The 19,054-nt window shown below is 44.3% G+C and overlaps 1 protein-coding gene and 1 pseudogene across 4 annotated transcripts; one reads left to right on the top strand and one right to left on the bottom strand.

The window, feature by feature from the left end:
* Nucleotides 1-4,887: 4,887 nt before the first annotated feature.
* On the top strand, nt 4,888-13,284 carry LOC127292492 (probable methionine--tRNA ligase; annotated as a pseudogene).
* Nucleotides 11,948-17,959, bottom strand: LOC127292491 (pentatricopeptide repeat-containing protein At2g22410, mitochondrial). Of its 4 annotated transcripts, none has more exons than XM_051321906.1 (4): nt 15,605-17,959; nt 14,779-14,900; nt 12,606-13,081; nt 11,948-12,508 (listed from the first exon to the last, which is right to left on the bottom strand). In XM_051321906.1, the coding sequence occupies exon 1, from the start codon at nt 17,927-17,929 to the stop codon at nt 15,959-15,961; it is 1,971 nt and encodes a 656-aa protein (XP_051177866.1). In that variant the 5' UTR covers nt 17,930-17,959; the 3' UTR covers nt 11,948-12,508; nt 12,606-13,081; nt 14,779-14,900; nt 15,605-15,958. The 4 variants fall into 4 exon arrangements, with proteins under 4 accessions (XP_051177866.1, XP_051177865.1, XP_051177864.1 ...); XM_051321905.1 differs by lacking the exon at nt 14,779-14,900 and adding an exon at nt 13,341-13,501; XM_051321904.1 differs by lacking the exon at nt 14,779-14,900 and having other exon boundaries at nt 11,948-12,165; nt 12,424-12,508.
* Nucleotides 17,960-19,054: the final 1,095 nt, after the last annotated feature.

The following is a 19,054-nucleotide window of genomic DNA, read 5'->3' as shown; positions in this document are numbered from 1 at the left end:
GTGAAGCTCGTGTTGCAAGTGCTCGAGGTGAGTCTCTACGGGGTGGGGATTGATACGTCCCAAACGTATCTATAATTTCTTATGTTCCATGCTACTTTTATGATGATACTCACATGTTTTATACACATTATATGTCATATTTATGCATTTTCCGGCACTAACCTATTGACGAGATGCCGAAGAGCCAGTTGCTGTTTTCTGCTGTTTTTGGTTTCAGAAATCCTAGTAAGGAAATATTCTCGGAATTGGACGAAATCAACGCACAGGGGCCTATTTTTCCACGAAGCTTCCGGAAGTCCGAAGAGGAAACGAAGTGGGGCCACGAGGTGGCGCCACACTAGGGCGGCGCGGCCCAAGCCTTGGCCGCGCCGGCCTGTTGTGTGGGGCCCTCGTGTGGCCCCCTGACCTGCCCTTCCGCCTACTTAAAGTCTTCGTCGCGAAACCCCCAGTACCGAGAGCCACGATACGGAAAACCTTCCAGAGGCGCCGCCGCCGCCAATCCCATCTCGGGGGATTCAGGAGATCGCCTCCGGCACCCTGCCGGAGAGGGGAATCATCTCCCGAAGGTCTCTTCATCGCCATGATCGCCTCCGGATCGATGTGTGAGTAGTTCACCCCTGGACCATGGGTCCATAGCAGTAGCTAGATGGTCGTCTTCTCCTCATTGTGCTATCATGTTAGATCTTGTGAGCTGCCTATCATGATCAAGATCATCTATTTGTAATCCTACATGTTGTGTTTGTTGGGATCCGATGAATATTGAATACTATGTCAAGTTGATTATCAATCTATCATATATGTTATTTATGTTCTTGCATGCTCTCCGTTGCTAGTAGAGGCTCTGGCCAAGTTGATACTTGTGACTCCAAGAGGGAGTATTTATGCTCGATAGTGGGTTCATGCCTCCATTAAATGCAGGACAAGTGAGAAAGTTCTAAGGTTGTGGATGTGCTGTTGCCACTAGGGATAAAACATCGATGCTTTGTCTAAGGATATTTGTGTTGATTACATTACGCACCATACTTAATGCAATTGTCTGTTGTTTACAACTTAATACTGGAGGGGGTTCGGATGATAACCTGAAGGTGGACTTTTTAGGCATAGATGCATGCTGGATAGCGGTCTATGTACTTTGTCGTAATGCCCTGATTAAATCTCATAGTACTCATCATGATATATGTATGTGCATTGTTATGCCTTCTTTATTTGTCAATTGCCTAACAGTAATTTGTTCACCCAACATCTGCTATCTTATGGGAGAGACACCACTAGTGAACTGTGGACCCCGGTCCTATTCTTTACATCTGAAATACAATCTACTGCAATTGTTCTTTACTGTTCTTCGCAAACAAACATCATCATCCACACTATACATCTAATCCTTTGTTTACAGCAAGCCGGTGAGATTGACAACCTCGCTGTTACGTTGGGGCAAAGTTCTGTGATTGTGTTGTGCAGGTTCCACGTTGGCGCCGGAATCCCTGGTGTTGCGCCGCACTACACTCCTCCGCCATCAACCTTCAACGTGCTTCTTGACTCCTACTGGTTCGATTAAACCTTAGTTTCTTACTGAGGGAAACTTGCTACTGTGCGCATCACACCTTCCTCTTGGGGTTCCCAACGGACGTGTCAACTACACGCATCAGGGATATGGGTCTGCTAGCTCGGACGAGTTTTCGACCCCTCAAAACAGGGTTTTAGACAACAATTTGCACAACAATTTCAGATCAAACATAGCACATCCAAAATATGTGATGCATAATTCATAGTTTTTAACATCACAACGCGATCATGGCCAATGTTCAAGCCATAGAAGTTCCCAAATGTGATCAACCATCAACGCTAGCTCGGACGAGTTTTCGGCCGACGAAAAGTGAATATAGGACCCTCAACTCGCGTTTTAAGGGGCGAAAAAATACGGGGCGTGTTAGACAATGCTCTTACGAGCGGGAGATATACCCTTCTCTGCCACTTCTTCACATGTAAATCAATCAGTTTATATGAGATTTTTTTAAAATATAACAACTGAACGCCTTGTTGTTTTTCTCTGCCTCCAACATAATATGCCAACCTGATCTCTTCCTCCTGTCCAATGAATAAGAAGAATTTGTTGAAGATTTGGCCTGGAGGCATTCATTTAGGCCATTTGTTCCCAATATGACCAAACACCAGCAACCGACAATGATGTTAAATATCATTCGGATGAATTACACCCAACAAGAGGATTGAAAAACATACTCTCTCCATTCCTTTATATAAGGCGTATAGTTTCTTGATCCATGAGATCTAATCCAACTAGGTGTGTGTATGCGCGCGTGCCGGCGTGCGTGTGCAAGTGCGTGTGTGTGTGAGTGTGTATATGTGTATGTCTTCTCTTCTGCGCCCTAGGTGCGTGCCTCTAACATGACCTAGCTCCAATCATTTTTAGTCTTAATTATTTTAATACTTCAATCCCAAACAAGTTTTTGGTATGAAACTTATCGGTCCTCGTCTAATGGCCGGGTTGCCATTGCAACATCGGACCGGTGTGAGCTTCACGGTCCACGTAATCCCCAATTAAAGTCCTGATTTTGTTAATATATTTGCCATTTTAGAGTTTCTTACAAGGTCCGGATTCTGCCGGCTCGGCACTAACCGACGATGGGTTGTTCCTAGCTCCTGCTCATGAATGTTTCAAAAGTGCAACACACAACGTACATTAGATGTAAAATTATACTACTGCCTTCAATCCATAATTACTGCCGGGTCAACACACGACATACATGAGATGCAGAATTATACTACTCCCTCCAATTCATAATAAGTGTCACAATCTTTTTAAATTCCAATATTTAAACTAACACTTGTTATGGATCTGAGGGAGTAGTATCTTGCCAATAGTTTCACATTTGCTAATAGTAAAAAACCCAAAGTTGTATGGAAAAAGAATCGATTGTATTCTACATTCGTCATCCGTCTAGACCACCAGCCTCAACCACACATTTTTTTAGATCAACCGGACCCAACGAATTAAAAGTAAGAAAGGTCTCACTACACCAAGGAAAAAAAAAACAAAGTTTAAAAAGGCCCAATTTGCACGCTAGCATGACCCGCCGTCGTCGGCGAACCCTATATGGCGACCAGGTTGGCCGTTATCGCGCCAAGCACCCTGCGCGGGGCTGGTCGGCCCAGTTTACGTTTCCTCTTATTCTTTATTCTTTATTCTTTTTTGTTTTCTTCTTCTTGATTTTTCTCAGATTCGAAAATATCAAGATTTAAAAATTGTTTAAATTTGAAAATGTTCAAATTCAAAAAAAAACACACTTGGAAAATGTTCAAAGTTAATAAGTATTCAATTTTGAAAATATAAATTAAAAAACACTCCTAAAATTTTCTCAAAACTTTAAAATTTTCAATTTTGAAAAACGTTCAGATTTTGAGGATGTTCATATTAAATATGTAGTAGTAGTTTTTTAAAAATTAATGTTCAAAATTTGAAACTGCTCGGTTTTGAAAAACATTCAAATTTTGAAATTTGTCAAATTTAAATAATGTTGATATTGTGAAAAAATCTTCGAAAATGGTTTTTCTGAAAAAAAAAATATTAATTTTTGAAAAAGAAAAATATTAACAAAAAAGAAATAGAAAAAGGAAGAAAAAGGTAAAAGGAATATACCTGACCTCATGGGTCGCGGCCTAGTCGACCCGACCTGGTGATGCATCTAAAGTGCATACATGAACTTTATAGTTTATTGCTACATATTCCTTAATATTTGCATCTCATATAAGGTTATATCAATGTTTTATATTATTTTTGGGAATTTTCTAATGATCATTTTTCATTTTGGTTATAACTCTGCAGAACAAGAATCTCTTGTTTTGTGTATTTTTACTTTTAGGGACATATACAGAGTCAAATGGTCCTAGGCTTTTTCGAGGATCAATATTTTATGAATACTGATGATATGAAGCTTTGAAATCAAATGGAGCCTGGAAAGCAGAAAGCCTATGGGTGGCACGACCCACACCCCAGGTCGTGCCACCAAGGCATTCCGCCTCCTCGAGCATCTTCAGCCGTCCATCAAGAGCCCCAGATGATGGTTTTAACCTAAAAATCCCTATATAAAGTACCTTCGCCGTGTATCGAAAAGAGGGAAGAGCATATAGAGTCTGCACCAGCGAAGATTGGTGGGGGGAACCTCTGCCGGAGCCTCCATCGGAGAGATCTCCTACCCCTCGAAGATCTACATCAATACCACCATGATGAGAAGGGAATAATCAACCTCTGGACTATGGGTTTGTGGCAGTAGCTTGGTTTATCTCTCTTGTTCTAGCACCATATAAGCTGCCCAACATGATTATAATCATCTATGTAACCTCTTTTTGGTGGATCTCTTTTCTATGAGTTGATATTGAGAATGGAATCCTCTTTTACGTGAGATATACAAGTAGATTCATATTATGTACCCCTTCTTAAGCACTTATTTTGATCCAATTTGTACGAGAAAAGATTTATGGGAAACGTGTGTATTAGATGGGGTAACAAAAGGGTAGTGATTGAATAGTTACATAAAATTCCAGATCTACTTAGTTTTTACCTTTCTTTTTACACATGAGTGCTCCACTAGTTTCTTTTTTTTCACATAGAAAACTAAACCGCCCGAAACTATCCGTCAGAAAACCGCCCAAACTAGATGGGAATTGGCCCCCCTTGATCCCGCGGCCGCCCCTAGGGCCGGCCCTGCAAGTGTGGGCCCGATAAAAGCGCAAGAGGGGGGTTGATGTGCTAAAAAAAAAGTAGAAAGAAATGTAAAGCTTCCTTGCCTGCCAAGAAGCCGTCGCCGTCGGACCGGAGGAAGAGAACGCGTCAGCTCGCGTCCACCAGACAATATATATGCGCAGCCGCGACCAATCCGGCTCACCGATGCAAGCTTAGAAAGAAACACGCACACAGAGACACCACCTCTGTCTGTGTTCGATCGGCCGGCGTGGTGATGTCGACGGCGCCGGGGAAGAAGGGTGCGGCGGCGGTGCTGCCGGTGGAGGGGCGGCGGAACGTGCTGGTGACGAGCGCGCTGCCGTACGTCAACAACGTGCCGCACCTCGGCAACATCATCGGCTGCGTGCTCAGCGCCGACGTCTTCGCGCGCTACTGCCGCCTGCGGGGCCACAACGTGCTCTACGTCTGCGGCACCGACGAGTACGGCACCGCCACCGAGACCAAGGCCCTCGAGGAGGGATGCTCCCCAAGGGAGATTTGCGACAAGTGAGCTAGCGCCCCAATCCACTCCACTCCACTCGGTTATTATTCTTTTTATTTTAAAACGAATATATTGTGACTTTCCTTTTAGGGAAATATCTATATTGTGACTTGATTAGCCTGTACTTAATTTTAGTACTAGTACTTGGGCGAAAGTTGTTCAAATTGGAGTCTGGAGTACACCCGCACATAACCAAAATGTTGTTAGAAATATCCTCACGGATATCATCTGGAGTACACCCGCACCACACTGAACAAACAGAAAACTCACTAAGTTTAGCTAGTTTATGAGCTGGAACATTCTCTGTGTTGCACATCTTCTGAAAAATCCACCCCCGTGCTGTTGTAGGTATCATGCAATCCACAAGGAGGTGTATGAGTGGTTCGGCATCAGCTTCGATCACTTTGGCCGCACGTCTTCCCCTCAGCAGACAGAAATCTGCCAAGAGATTTTCCAAAAACTGTTTGACAACAATTGGCTCTCCGAGAACACAATGCAGCAGGTCGGTTTAAACCGGTGCAAGCGCCAGTTTCTCTTTCTTTCTATTGTTACAAGTTCACCTCCTGTATTTGTTTTTTTTCTGCACATAAGACATGGTGCAATTATCTGTTCCTCACCAAAAAGAAAAACACTATGTTTACTTGTTGCAGCTCTACTGCGAATCATGCCAAAGATTCTTGGCAGATAGGTTCGTGGTGGGTTCTTGCCCCGTAGAGGGATGCGACAACGAATCTGCAAGGGGTGATCAGTGCGACAAATGTGGGAGATTGCTCAACTCAACCGACTTGATTGATCCCAAGTGCAAGGCATGCAAGAGCTTCTCTAGTTCTCTTCAGCTGTTCTTTCGTACCACGTACCGATATTTCATCTCTTTTGTGTGATCGATTTGGACCATTTTTCAGGTTTGTGATGGTACACCGTGTGTCCGTGATACGAATCACTTGTTCTTGGAACTTCCCTTGTTGAGGGAGAAGCTAGAGAAGTACATCGATGAGACCTCTGGGGCTGGATCATGGAGCCAGAACGCGATTCGTATCACAGATGCTTGGTTGAAGGAAGGGTTGAAACCTCGCTGCATAACCAGGGATTTGAAATGGGGCGTCCCTGTCCCACATGACAAGTACAAGGATAAGGTTTGCAACTTGATAACCAAGTGATTCACTGGGAAAACCTGTAGTGTTCAAGATTTTGAGTTAATGTTGGTTCTCTGGTGAATGTGCCTAGGTGTTCTATGTCTGGTTTGATGCACCGATAGGGTATATTTCCATCACGGCATGCTACACACCTGAGTGGGAGAAGTGGTGGAAGAACCCAGAGAATGTCGAGTTATACCAGTTCATGGGCAAAGATAACGTCCCATTCCATACGGTGAGATTATTTTGCCAACTCGGAGTAGTGGTGTCAATATTCCGCCTGCAATGAGGGTTGAACATATTCTGTGTGCAAGTGCATACAGATTCACACCTGCGATTCTTGCCTTATATTTTCAAATAAATTGTGCTGCATGTAAAAAATTTGCAGGTCATGTTTCCCTCTGCGCTACTTGGAACTGGTGAAAATTGGACTCTGATGAAAACTATTAGTGTGACTGAGTATCTCAACTATGAAACAGGTACCGCTCGAGTTTTGTGTTTTCCCGTTTCAGGCCATTATTTCCTTTTCCAGACCTGGAGTGCCTGACTTGTTAGGATATGCATGGATGTTAGGGTTCAAATCTGAACTGAATCCTAAGGATTTGGATTTGAATGCCTTTCATTTTCCTATTAGCCATGTGGGACATCCTTTATATCAACCTTGTATTAATGAACAGGAAAGTTCTCCAAAACTAGGGGAATTGGAGTCTTCGGCAATGATGCAAAATCCACAAATATTCCTGCTGATGTGTGGCGATACTACTTGCTTAGTGACATGGGCATACCCTTCGGGTACCCATTATTAGTATACCTGGCTCGGCCCAATATGGAGAAGACCAAATATGGAGAAGGCCCAACAAGGCAACCCGAAGAAGTAGTCGACTAGGACTCTTGTAAAACCCTAGGCTGGTTGCATATATAAAGCTAGCTAGGGCACCCGAAATAGGAGGGACGACAAATAGACAGAATATAGACAACATAGCTCCGCTTACGGCGGCACCCTGTAAACATACAATGATCATATACTGGATTGCTAGCAGCACGTAGGGATCCTCCACCGAGGGGACCCGAAGCTGGGTACGTCGTGTGCCTAATCTCGTCCCCGGAATCTCCATCGTCGCTCTCTCCCGAAACCCAAGTCTACAATACGTAGGCATTGCCGAGGTGATCCCTCGTCAATTGGCGCCGTCTGTGGGGAAAAGCGACGACTGGATTTCGTCATCCGGGCGGGATCCTTCATCATCAACAATCGGCTAGATTACATCTGCACGACAATGCGTCCAACTTCATCGGCAGTGGCGGCTATTCAATCGTCGGCAGCGGCCCGTTCAAAAATTTCGCGATGGATCCAATCGATCGACTACATCGTCCGATGTATCGTTTGTTCGGCCTGGTTAGTTTCGTCAAGAATTAAACAGCCCGTGCGGCGCGGCCACGGAATCTTGCAAGATCAGATCTACAAAGCAAAAAGACCAAACATCAGAGTGCCATGATTCGCTGGCGGCGTGGCAGACCTACTCGCGATTTATTGGTGCCTAGGAAATCCACCCGATGCATCGAGCCGTTAGTAGCAGCGTGGCTTGCAAGAGAAAAAGAAAGCAACTTGAAGACTCCTAACAGCACAAGATTCACGATTCAGGGCTGGATGTGCTAGGGAAGCATTAATTTATGATGGCCACAATCATGCACCTACGTATAGCTGCGTCAATCTATGTGTGCGCTAGGAGAAGACAAGGGCTAGATCAACTCTCAGCAGGAGCAAAAACAAAGTTCTGCATAAGATCCCAAGCCAATTCAAAAAGAAAAAAGACGAAAGGTCGATCAAGCTGCTAGCTAGAGCTAGCTTCTATGTACATCACAATGTATACTACACGAAGCACTGGGCTGTGCGGATAGCTCAGACTTTGCCGCTGCCGCCAACGATTTCAATTATGTACACCTTCATCGCCAACAAGTCCGGAGGACCTTACGTCGTCACCAACATGAAGAAGCCGCCTCGACAATTAGCGTCGTCATCGACTTGAAGGAGCCAACATCACCATCAAAAACGAACATTAACATATCGACACCATCCGCGTCGATGCAGTACCGGACTTTTCTGTTCGCCGACAATCAGGTGCTACATTTTCAGTTAATTACTATTCGCAAAATTTATTTGGTCAATATTTTTTCGGCTCGTACTATTTGCGTGCAGTTTCTTGCGTCGTGATATTACTGCAGATCGGAAATAATCTTCGACTACTTTACTTTGTCGACCCCGCTCGCCATCACGCGCCCAACATTGCGCACTCGACATCATGCACCTGCCATGCTCGGGGGCTCGCCCGTCACGAACCCGACATTACGGACTCAACACACTCGGGCGCCGCGCGACTACATCGACAATGTCCACCGCATGACCTCTTTTCACGTCGGCTTTGCCACAGCCGATAAAAAAGCTAAGTGTCCCTTTTTTCAAGATTTACTTTCGCCACACCAGAATACCCGGGGGTTGTGCCATTACAATATGACAGCAAGTACACCCGATACTCGGGGCTGCATCATTACATCATTACAGCAATGGATATATCTTCCCGGCTCAGTGGATTTATTCTCTTCGGTTCTGTGGATTTATTTTCTACGGATTACTGGATTGGTTTTCTTTGGCTCATTATTGGTTCTCTTATAAAATATTACCTGATGCGTTTCTGCGATAATGGATTCATCTTCTATGGTTATTACTGGAACTATTTTCTTCGGATCAATGGATTCATCCTCTATGATAGCGGATTCATCTTCTATGATTATTACTGGATTCTTCGGGCCAATGGATTCATCCTCTATGATATCGACGGATTTATCTTCAATATATGCTCTATATTTAATGGCGTAATCTTCAATATGGATTCATCTCAAATATTTCATCTGGGATTCATCTTCGTATATTATTGTCTATGGCTTCATCCTAAATGGCTTCACCAAATATGACGCCGCGACTCCATCAACTTATTTCGACGTCACGCCTAAACGCTCGGGGGCTCGACAACGATTTCGCCTCGGGTCACGACCGCGACACAACAATCATGACATCACCTCAGCAACGCTCGGGGGCTCGGCTATTTCTTCATCAACAATTTCGCGGCATCCAGTTTTGCTATTTGGTGGTTTCTACTTTGGCTAAATTTCTTATCTACACTCGAAGACTTCATCATGCATTGACTTCGTCATGTCCAAAAAGCTAAGTGTTCTTTTATTTTGCACAAAGTTGATTATCATTTACTTTCGTCGCACCCGACACTCGGGGGCTGCGCGGCATATATTCACTTTACATATAATTGAATCTGAGCATCTGACACCGCATGCGCAAAAAAAAGAGTCAAGGGAAAGATAGAAAAAGTTTGTTTATTTTTGCAGGAGAAAGCAAAATTCAAAGTATATAAGAGAGAACCCGACGAAATTGTCTACAGGGAGAACTCGACGAAATTGTCTTCAAGAAAAAACAGGACCCGAAGAATTGTCTTCCAGGAGGTCCCAAAGAATTATCCTCAATGAGGTCCCGATGAATTGTCCTTAATGAAGTCCCGAAGAATTGTCCTCAAATAGGACCCGAAGAAATTTTCCTGAAGGAGGAACCCGAAGAATTGTCCTCAAATAGGACCCGAAGAAATTTTCCTGAAGGAGGAACCCGAAGAATTGTCCTCAAGGAGGACCCGACGAAAATTTTTTCTAAGGGAGGAACTCGACGAAATTATCATCAAGGAGAAACCAAAAAAAAAAAAAAAAAAAAAAGAGAGAGAAGTAGAAAAAAAAGGGAGGAAAAAAAAAAGAGGATGGACAAATCTTCGGGTCCATTGACTCATCATTTATTCTGAGCAAGAGCATCGGCGATGTGCCTGACGACAATATAGAAGAACCAATATATTCGGCTGTCTCATCAAGCCCGAGAGAAAAATATAGAAGAACCCGCAAAATGGGTCATTGCATCAGCCGAACAAGGCACTCGACAATATATTCTCAGAACGCCAAAGTTGCGATCAATTTCTGAATGCCGCAAATTTGCGAAGGTAAGACCCCAGATCCGTTCTGCTGGGCGTGGCATCGCCGAAGACTGCGCTCACTACTTTTATCCGTATCAACAGATACGAAGAAAAATCCTAACGGACGCGTTAGGTACCCGATAAATTTCTTTGGGACTCGACAGAATGGTAAGACCTTAAGCGGCACTGTCGAAGTTCGCACGATATCCCGAGATCATGTCCAGGGACGTGATCTTGAAGTAGGTTTTTGCGGATTGCCACTAGAGCAGTTAACTAGTACCTGATCCGTCAGATGAACTAGCCCCAATTACCATTATCCCTGTACAATATAGATATGGATGTCAAATAAAAATAGCAACGGCCTGGAGTCGATAAAAAGAGGGGCTGCGCCAAGTTGTTTATCGAGTAGTACAACTTGAGTCTATGCCTAGGTGCAAGCACCTGCTCATAGGCTCGGGGGCTACTCTTATCGAGAGTATTGTTCACCCTCCCGATAAGAAAGAGGAAAAATTGTGGAGTCAATTACAAGCAAGTTGAGCCTACACCCAAGTGCAAACACTTGGCTGTAGCCTCGGGGGCTACTCCCATCGGGAGCGCTGGTCGCGCACCCGATAGAAAAATAACTTCGACAGCATCTATGACAATCAAGGTTTGTAGACTCAACTCGATTCTACGATTCGAGTGGAGCCTACTCCCATCGGGAGCACATGGATTTCATCAAATCCTACAGAAATATAGTTAAGTTCTTCATCGAGTAGTACAACTTGAGTCTATGCCCAAGTGCAAGCACTTGCCCATAGACTCGGGGGCTACTCCCATCGGGAGCGCTGCCGCGCACCCGATAATTCGAAGATCGTCGACATCATCTACGCTACACATGATCTATGACATGGACCTCGCCTTGTACTTCGGAGATGGTTATGCTTGGAGTTTCTACGCAAGTCTTCGACTTCCCTAAAAACTCGGGGGCTACTGACATGGGCATACCCTTCGGGTACCCATTATTAGTATACCTGGCTCGGCCCAATATGGAGAAGACCAAATATGGAGAAGGCCCAACAAGGCAACCCGAAGAAGTAGTCGACTAGGACTCTTGTAAAACCCTAGGCTGGTTGCATATATAAAGCTAGCTAGGGCACCCGAAATAGGAGGGACGACAAATAGACAGAATATAGACAACATAGCTCCGCTTACGGCGGCACCCTGTAAACATACAATGATCATATACTGGATTGCTAGCAGCACGTAGGGATCCTCCACCGAGGGGACCCGAAGCTGGGTACGTCGTGTGCCTAATCTCGTCCCCGGAATCTCCATCGTCGCTCTCTCCCGAAACCCAAGTCTACAATACGTAGGCATTGCCGAGGTGATCCCTCGTCACTTAGTAACCGTCCTGAGGTTGGTTTTCAGATAAATCGAATTGTCCAAATTATTAAATCTCTATGCCTGTAAGATTGTTGGTTTTGATTTATTTCTTAAACTTTCAGGCATCAGATGCATTGTTCACATGGCTAGGTTTGCAGACTAAGTATAATAATGAGCTGATAAACAATTTGGGTAACTTCATCAATAGAGTCCTAAGCTTTATTGCAAAACCAGAGGGTTAGTTGACGAGGACTCTCCTTACTACCTTCAGCACGATATCTTTATTACTTTCAGAATTCTTTTGTGACGTGCATGTGCATCAGATAGTCCATTTTTTGTCAATGGTCATTGTGATAAAGATGTCAACTGTTCCTGCAGGGACTGGATATGGTTCCATAGTACCTGAAGCACCTAATGCGGATAAGCATTCATTGAGTCAGTCATTAGCAGAAACCATTGGTAAATTGGTTGAGCAGTATATTGATGCAATGGACAAGGTACTGCATTGATTTGAAATATATCAACTCTTAATTGTACTAGTAAATATATCTGAATATGAACTGCTATAGATCTGAAGCATTTATGTGGTATCAACGCTGCCATTAACAGGTAAAACTAAAACAAGGGCTGAAGATTGCAATGGCCATCTCCAGTGAGGGAAATGCGTACCTACAAGTAAGCTCTGGTTCCTTCTTTTAGTGATTTTATTCTTATTCTGCATCATTTTCCTTACACGGGAATTGTCTCTGGTTTTCTGCATGGATACACAGGAAAGTCAGTTTTGGAAGCTTTACAAACAAGATCCAGCTAGTTGCGCGATTGTGATGAAAACTTCCATTGGACTTGTCTACCTTCTTGCTTGTTTGCTAGAGCCTTTCATGCCGTCCTTCTCAAAAGATGTTTGTTATCAACCTTTGAATTACTTGCATTCAAGCATGTTTCATTGTATCTAAAAAATGGATTGTTCTCTGACTCAGGTCTTGCGACAGCTGAATCTCTGTCCGGAAGAGCATATTTCATTCTCTGATGAACGAGGGGATAGTAACAAGGCAAAAACGCCTTGGGATCTCATACCATCAAACCACAGGATAGGGAAACCTGTGCCTTTGTTCAAAGCATTGGTATGCACTTGCGCGCATTTTATGTTCTTCCTTTGTTTACACTTCCATCCCTTGTATGTCCGCTGCCTTCATTTCCTTGACGTTCTACATCATATGCAGGATGACGATGCAGTTGATAGCTTCAGGGAAACATTTTCAGGCAGTCAAGCCGAAAGGAGGTCAAGGGCTACTTAAGGAAATCAATGAAGTCGCTGTCCAACTGGAACCTGCAAAAGTTTCTGGCTGACATTATATACACTTCCTATGTTGATCACAATAGTTAAGCAAATGCCATCTAGTTACAGTAAGATGAGTACGAAGGACAAATGGCAATGTAGAAGACAAATGTTTTACCGATTAGTAATGATGCATTCAGGAATGTACATAATATGACCTTGGAGATGCCTAATAAAATTTAATGCTGAATTAATCAAGATGTGCTGATCACTTGACTAGCTACATTTCAGTCTTAAGGATGATGCTTACAGACAAAAATAAAGGAAACTCTTGCTGTCGCCAACCAAATGAAAAAAATCGTCCATTTACCACGCCACCAAGCTCAAAGAACTTGTGGTGAACACGCTTGGGCCAACTGGAATGGTACTGGCATAACCATAGGCGATGGGCCTGGTGCTTCACATCTTGACCTGAGAAATTATTGATTTGCAGATTTCAATCTGGTGTAGGTTGTTTTTGCATGTACCATAAGTGTATTATTAAGCAGGGGCCATCGAAGGTGAAAAAATCGCATGAGAAATGAGAGAAAGATGGTCACTGTGATGTTTAAGTAGCTCTAGCACTTGGAGCTAATATCAGATATTTTATTCAAGACTGAAAAACTGTGGAGCGCCCAGGATTGAGCTTCAGTGACTTTGTCAGCCCACAAAGTCACTGACTTTGTGTCACTTACAAGTGGGGTCAAGTGGAACCCTTCATTATGTGGATCTTTGGCCCATCCCTTTGCAGTTGTCTATGACTTGTTACATTGGGCAAGGATTTATTGCAGATGAAGCAACAATTTTGTTGCATGAGTTCTTTGCATTTTAACATATACTGAAACCATTTTGCATAACTACAAAGAAAAATATTGTATCACAAATTATTTATTTTGTTCTAGAAATGATTGAACGCCTCAGACCCACCCCACTTGAGTGGGATAGGGTGATGGTGGTGGTGGCCGACCAGGCAGCTCTGCCTGCCGCCTAATGTGTATAGTATTGCTCAAATCTAAATACACTTTCATGTGCAACGGCTGAAAATAAACAGTAAATGGTGCCCTTAATGATTTAAATATTACTTGCAAAATAGAGAAATTCAAAGAACCGTTATGAAACCCAGTACTTCTATTGGTGCATATTCTATCGCACATTTTCAGATAATTATACATTCATTTGAAGCTATCATGTGAAGTTAGGGCCAGTTATAAAAAAAAGTGAAGTCCTGTAAGAGATAGTGGAAACCTGGAACTCACGGATAACACAGTTATGGCATGTACTTAACAGCTAACACCACATACATGTCTTATGCCAGACTTGCTATTTAACAGATTAAAAAAAGAGCACCTTCTTGCCTGGCAAAACCGATCAGTGGTACTTATGAATTACTAATGTTTAATGTTAACTTTTCATGAATTCGGCTTACTTGTGAATATATGAGAATGTAAGAAGATGTTACCCCAAAAAGGATGTGCAGTCTATAATAGCTCGGATGACAAGTAATGACAACACTGCAATTTACTGGGGTAACTACACAGTTTTCTGAAGGGCTTACAAATACCAGAAACTTATTTGGGATGACAGCTCCCTCTAAGTCAGGTAGACTACCGGGGAAAAGTAAGAGTGTTGATTCTATCATTACGCACAAGAACTAATGTTGAAGACTAGAGCTGAAGAGGAACTAAGAAAATAGTGGCCAATACATTCACCTTGATGGAAGTATTGGATGGCCCAATTGATAACTTGACACCCTCAGTGGAATTGGAGATAAGATGTCTATTGTGTGTTTCTGCTACTTATCAACTAGTGAAGTCTCTGCAGATTCGAACGTCTGATAGTACATGGAAGAAAAAATCAGATGCAAAAACTTTAGCCGCTTCACTAGATCAGGATCATAATATTGGCATATGGCATCAGAGACAAAGAAACGTGATGCCAATTGGCATTACATGATTTTGCTGATTCTTTCAACATATGATCGAATAATTCCAATGGAATCCTATATTATAGACATATCTTTGTAGTATTACGAGATTGTTTTGTGTAACCACAAAGTAAGCTTTCCTAGAGGCTCTTGGGAGATTAAAATTCTGCTTAACGGCAGGAGGTTCAGAACAATTGATGCTATTTTTCAGACTCAAATTTGCAGGGAAAATTCCATGACATATTATTTTCTGTTTTACCCCTTTTGATGAATTTATAAACTGTAATCAGATATTCAAATATCAGTTAGCCCCCTTATGATATGTTCTTGTTTATACTCTTGACATGTACATAAATGATTTTCTTTTGTCAATACCACTAATTTCACCAAAGAAGTTGTATATAGCTGCAAATGACTAAACTCTTGCATGTTTACTAGATAGTCATCTTTGAAAGTTCCACTTTTAGGGAGTCCATTTGGTAAAGTATTTGACATTGTCATTTATAAAAAAAATCACAAACTGAAATTGTGAGCCTATCATATGAAAATTTTAATCAGTATGAGATACAACTCTGTGAGTAGGAAAAAACAAGATTGTAAGGTTAACTTACACAGTTGAAGAATGAAGACTTTACAGACGGGTCTTCTTGCTCGTCTCTTTAGCAGCCTTCTAGAATATACAGGACTGGTACGGAAATAAGAACGAAGGTAACTTGAGCACCAATTCAAAAACTGACAAGTTTTCTTCTTTTTTTCTGCTTGTAAGGCACAGTACTTCTGATTTCAGATACTCCCATGACCATCTGGAATGCAGTGTTGTTATTTTCATCGACTTAAGGGACCAAAATGTTGTGGTAATGGCCTGATGTTTGACAACATCAGCAAATCTTTCTTAGGGCATTGCCCGGCATAACACCACATGATTGAGCTACACAAAATAATCAAACACATCACATCTGCAGGGCTCAGCCAGTTGCATAAATGTCAATCATGGTTGCAGTATGCCTTATTTGTAGTGTGATTTCATGCAAGCAGTCATAGATAGCATTAGTATCTGTATGTGACTTGTCCTTCACCATAAATTCATGAACCACACCATTTAGCTCGATGCAACTACAGCCAGGAACTTTTTCCACTCCCAAGTGCCGCATCATCGCCCTCACTTTATCAGCCTTCTTCCTCATGTTTGCCTCTGCGTACATGTTAGCCAGTAGCACATATATTCCACTGTCGCTCGGGTCAAGCTCAACCAATTTCATAGCTGCCCTTTCACCCAGACTAATATTGCCGTGCATCCTGCAAGCAAAGAAGATAGCACCCCAAACTACTGCGTCAGGCTCCATCGGCATGGTATTTACTAGATGTTCTGCTTCGTCCAAATAACCTGCTCTACCTAGCAAGTCTATCATACATGAATAATGTTTCATTTTCCTCTCGAGGTGATACTTTGAGACTAGCAGGGAAAAGAAATGCCGGCCTTCTTTAACCAGACCAGCATGACAACATGCAGACAGAACCCCTATAAATGTGATCTCATCAGGCTGCAACCCAAGCTCTATCATTCTACGGAAGTACTCTATGGCCTCATGAGCATGCCCGTGATTTGCGAGACCACATATCATTGCTGTCCATGTGAGCGCGTTTTTCTGCGGTATTTCTTTGAAGACGTGGACCGCCTTCTCGATGTTCCCGCACTTGGCATACATGTCAACTAGACTTGTGCCTAGTGCAACACTAAGCGAGAGCCGGTTCCGGTCGATGAAATGGTGAACCCACATACCCGTCTCCAATGCTCCAAGCTGCGAGCAAGCTGACAAGAGATTGACCATAGTGATCTCATCAGGATCCACCTTTGCTGCCTGCATCTCATGAAACAATCTGAGAGCGTCCTTGCCCTGCTTACACTGCACATAGCCGGCCATGAGGGCATTCCACGGGAAAGCGTCCCTTTCAGGCATCTCATCAAACACCCTCCGCGCATCTTCCATCATCCCAAACTTTGCGTAGCCAACAATCATTGTCGTCCACGAAACAACTGTTTTGCTGCCGATCCTCTCGAACACAGACTTGGCGCGCTCAAGGTCGCCGCACTTAACATACATATCCATTAGCACGTTCATCATCCTCACGGTGCGTCTGACCCCGTAACTGTCCACGTATCCATGGAGCCTTCTCCCGAGCTCCAGGTCCCGCAGCTGCCCGCACCCTGACACAACCCCGATCATCGTTACCTCATCAGGGCTCACTTCCCCGTCCTCTGCCACCATCCTCCAGAACAGCTCCAGAGCCTCCGCAGGTACGCCCCTCCGCACATAGCCACCGATTAGCGTGTTCCATGACACCAGATCCCTCACGTGACTCTGGTCGAACAGCCTGCGTGCTTCCGCCATGGAGGCGCAGACCGCCAGGAAGTGCATGGCTGCGTTCAGGACGAAGACGTCGGCGTGGAAGCCGAGCTTGAAGACATGCCCGAGGACGGCGGTGCCGCAGCTCCTGTCCTGCAGGCGCGCGCATGCCTTGAGCAGGAAGGGGAAAGTGAGGTGGTCCGGACGGGCGGCGGAGAGGAGGAGGGAGCGGTAGAGCGGGAGGCAGCGCGCGATGAGGCCGCGGTGCGTGCAGAGGGAAAGGGCGCGGAGTGCGGCGTTGTAGGGGGAGGCGGAGTCCGGCGGGGAGGGTAGGGAGGCGAGCAGGGCGAGAGCGTGGAGGAGGTGGCGCGGGTCGTCGGAGTGGGCGAACGCCGCGACGAGGCGGGCGGCGAAGGGGAATGGAGATGGGGAGGAGAGGAGACCGGCGGTGAGGAGGTGCGCGTGTAGCTGCAGGAGGCGGCACGGCGGCGGAGGGGGCCGGGAGGAGAGGATGGCCAGGAGGCGGGAAGCCGGAGGCATGCTTTGCGCCACAAGTGGAGCAACAGCAAATGGGTAGTCTACAAGAAACATACGGGGTGATCTTTTGCGACTACGACAAGATCTTCCTGCCTGGCGGAGCTATGATTAATGATTTTCATATTGGGTATTCGGAGCTAAAAAAAAAATTCACATTATCGTTGTTACCTTCAGTATCTTTGCAACTTTATCCCACATACATTTCAAATAATTAAATTTGTCCTGCATTTCTTCATTTTTCAGACCTACAAGTAATCTTATAAAAGAATATTAAGCAGGATCATAATTGTTGAGCCGGGAACAACCTTAGGGCTGCGGCTGGTCCTGGTCCCTCCGAGCGACGGCCCGCAAAGCTCCTGGTACACACGTCCCGATGCTGGTGCAAGGGCGTGCCACCTGATCTATACCTGATCAGGAAGTTGATGGATTTGCTTCGCTAAGTTTCCTGCATGGCATACACGTAAACATTAAATACGAGCCTCGATCGGCTCTCAGGTTGTCCCGTGAATCGGCTCAAGGAGCCGATCCACCCATGAGTCGTATAGGGTTTACGATTGCATGGTGGTCCTGCTCGATCAATATGTAGCTAAAACGACCTACGACGATTTAGGGTTTTCACCACATAATCGGAACATCCTACTCGTGATTGAGCCTGGCAGCTACGCACGGTGATAATAAACCGACCCTAGACAAGGCCTAAAAACCAACGTTACGTTGATCCCCGGAACATCTTGTCTAGGGTTAGCAAACTACACCCTACGTACCACTGGATCATTCAACCCGTTTGTAAGGCCTAACTATGTAGATATTAAACTAATCCTTGAAGAATCAAGGAGCAACCATAATGGATCGAATCTACTAAACAAAGATCAAGCAAGGTGCCGCCCTTACACCTAAGAAAGGCGTAAGGACGGCTAGACGTCTAAGGGTTGCATGGACGGAAGCATGTAGCACGGTAGAACAATGCTAACCCTAACACATCTATGATAACTACGTTGCTCGCCATCAAAAAGGCTTCAGTACGAGCAACGCATGAACAACGAATAAACGTATACCGCCTAGATCGCAAGATGCGATCTAGGCAGCATGATGCTTACCCGGAAGAAACCCTCGAAACAAGGGGTCGGCGATGCGCCAAGATTAGTTTGTGATGAACGTGATTGTTGTTTTTCTTGATAA

Source organism: Lolium perenne, chromosome 4 (genome assembly GCF_019359855.2).
Source record: "Lolium perenne isolate Kyuss_39 chromosome 4, Kyuss_2.0, whole genome shotgun sequence".
Lineage (NCBI taxonomy): Eukaryota > Viridiplantae > Streptophyta > Magnoliopsida > Poales > Poaceae > Lolium > Lolium perenne.
This window is presented reverse-complemented; position numbering and strand designations above follow the sequence as displayed.

What these genes read in the sequence shown, in the direction of transcription:
- LOC127292491 (XM_051321906.1), bottom strand. Translation starts at nt 17,929, where the DNA reads ATGTTTCTTGTAGACTACCCATTTGCTGTTGCTCCACTTGTGGCGCAA.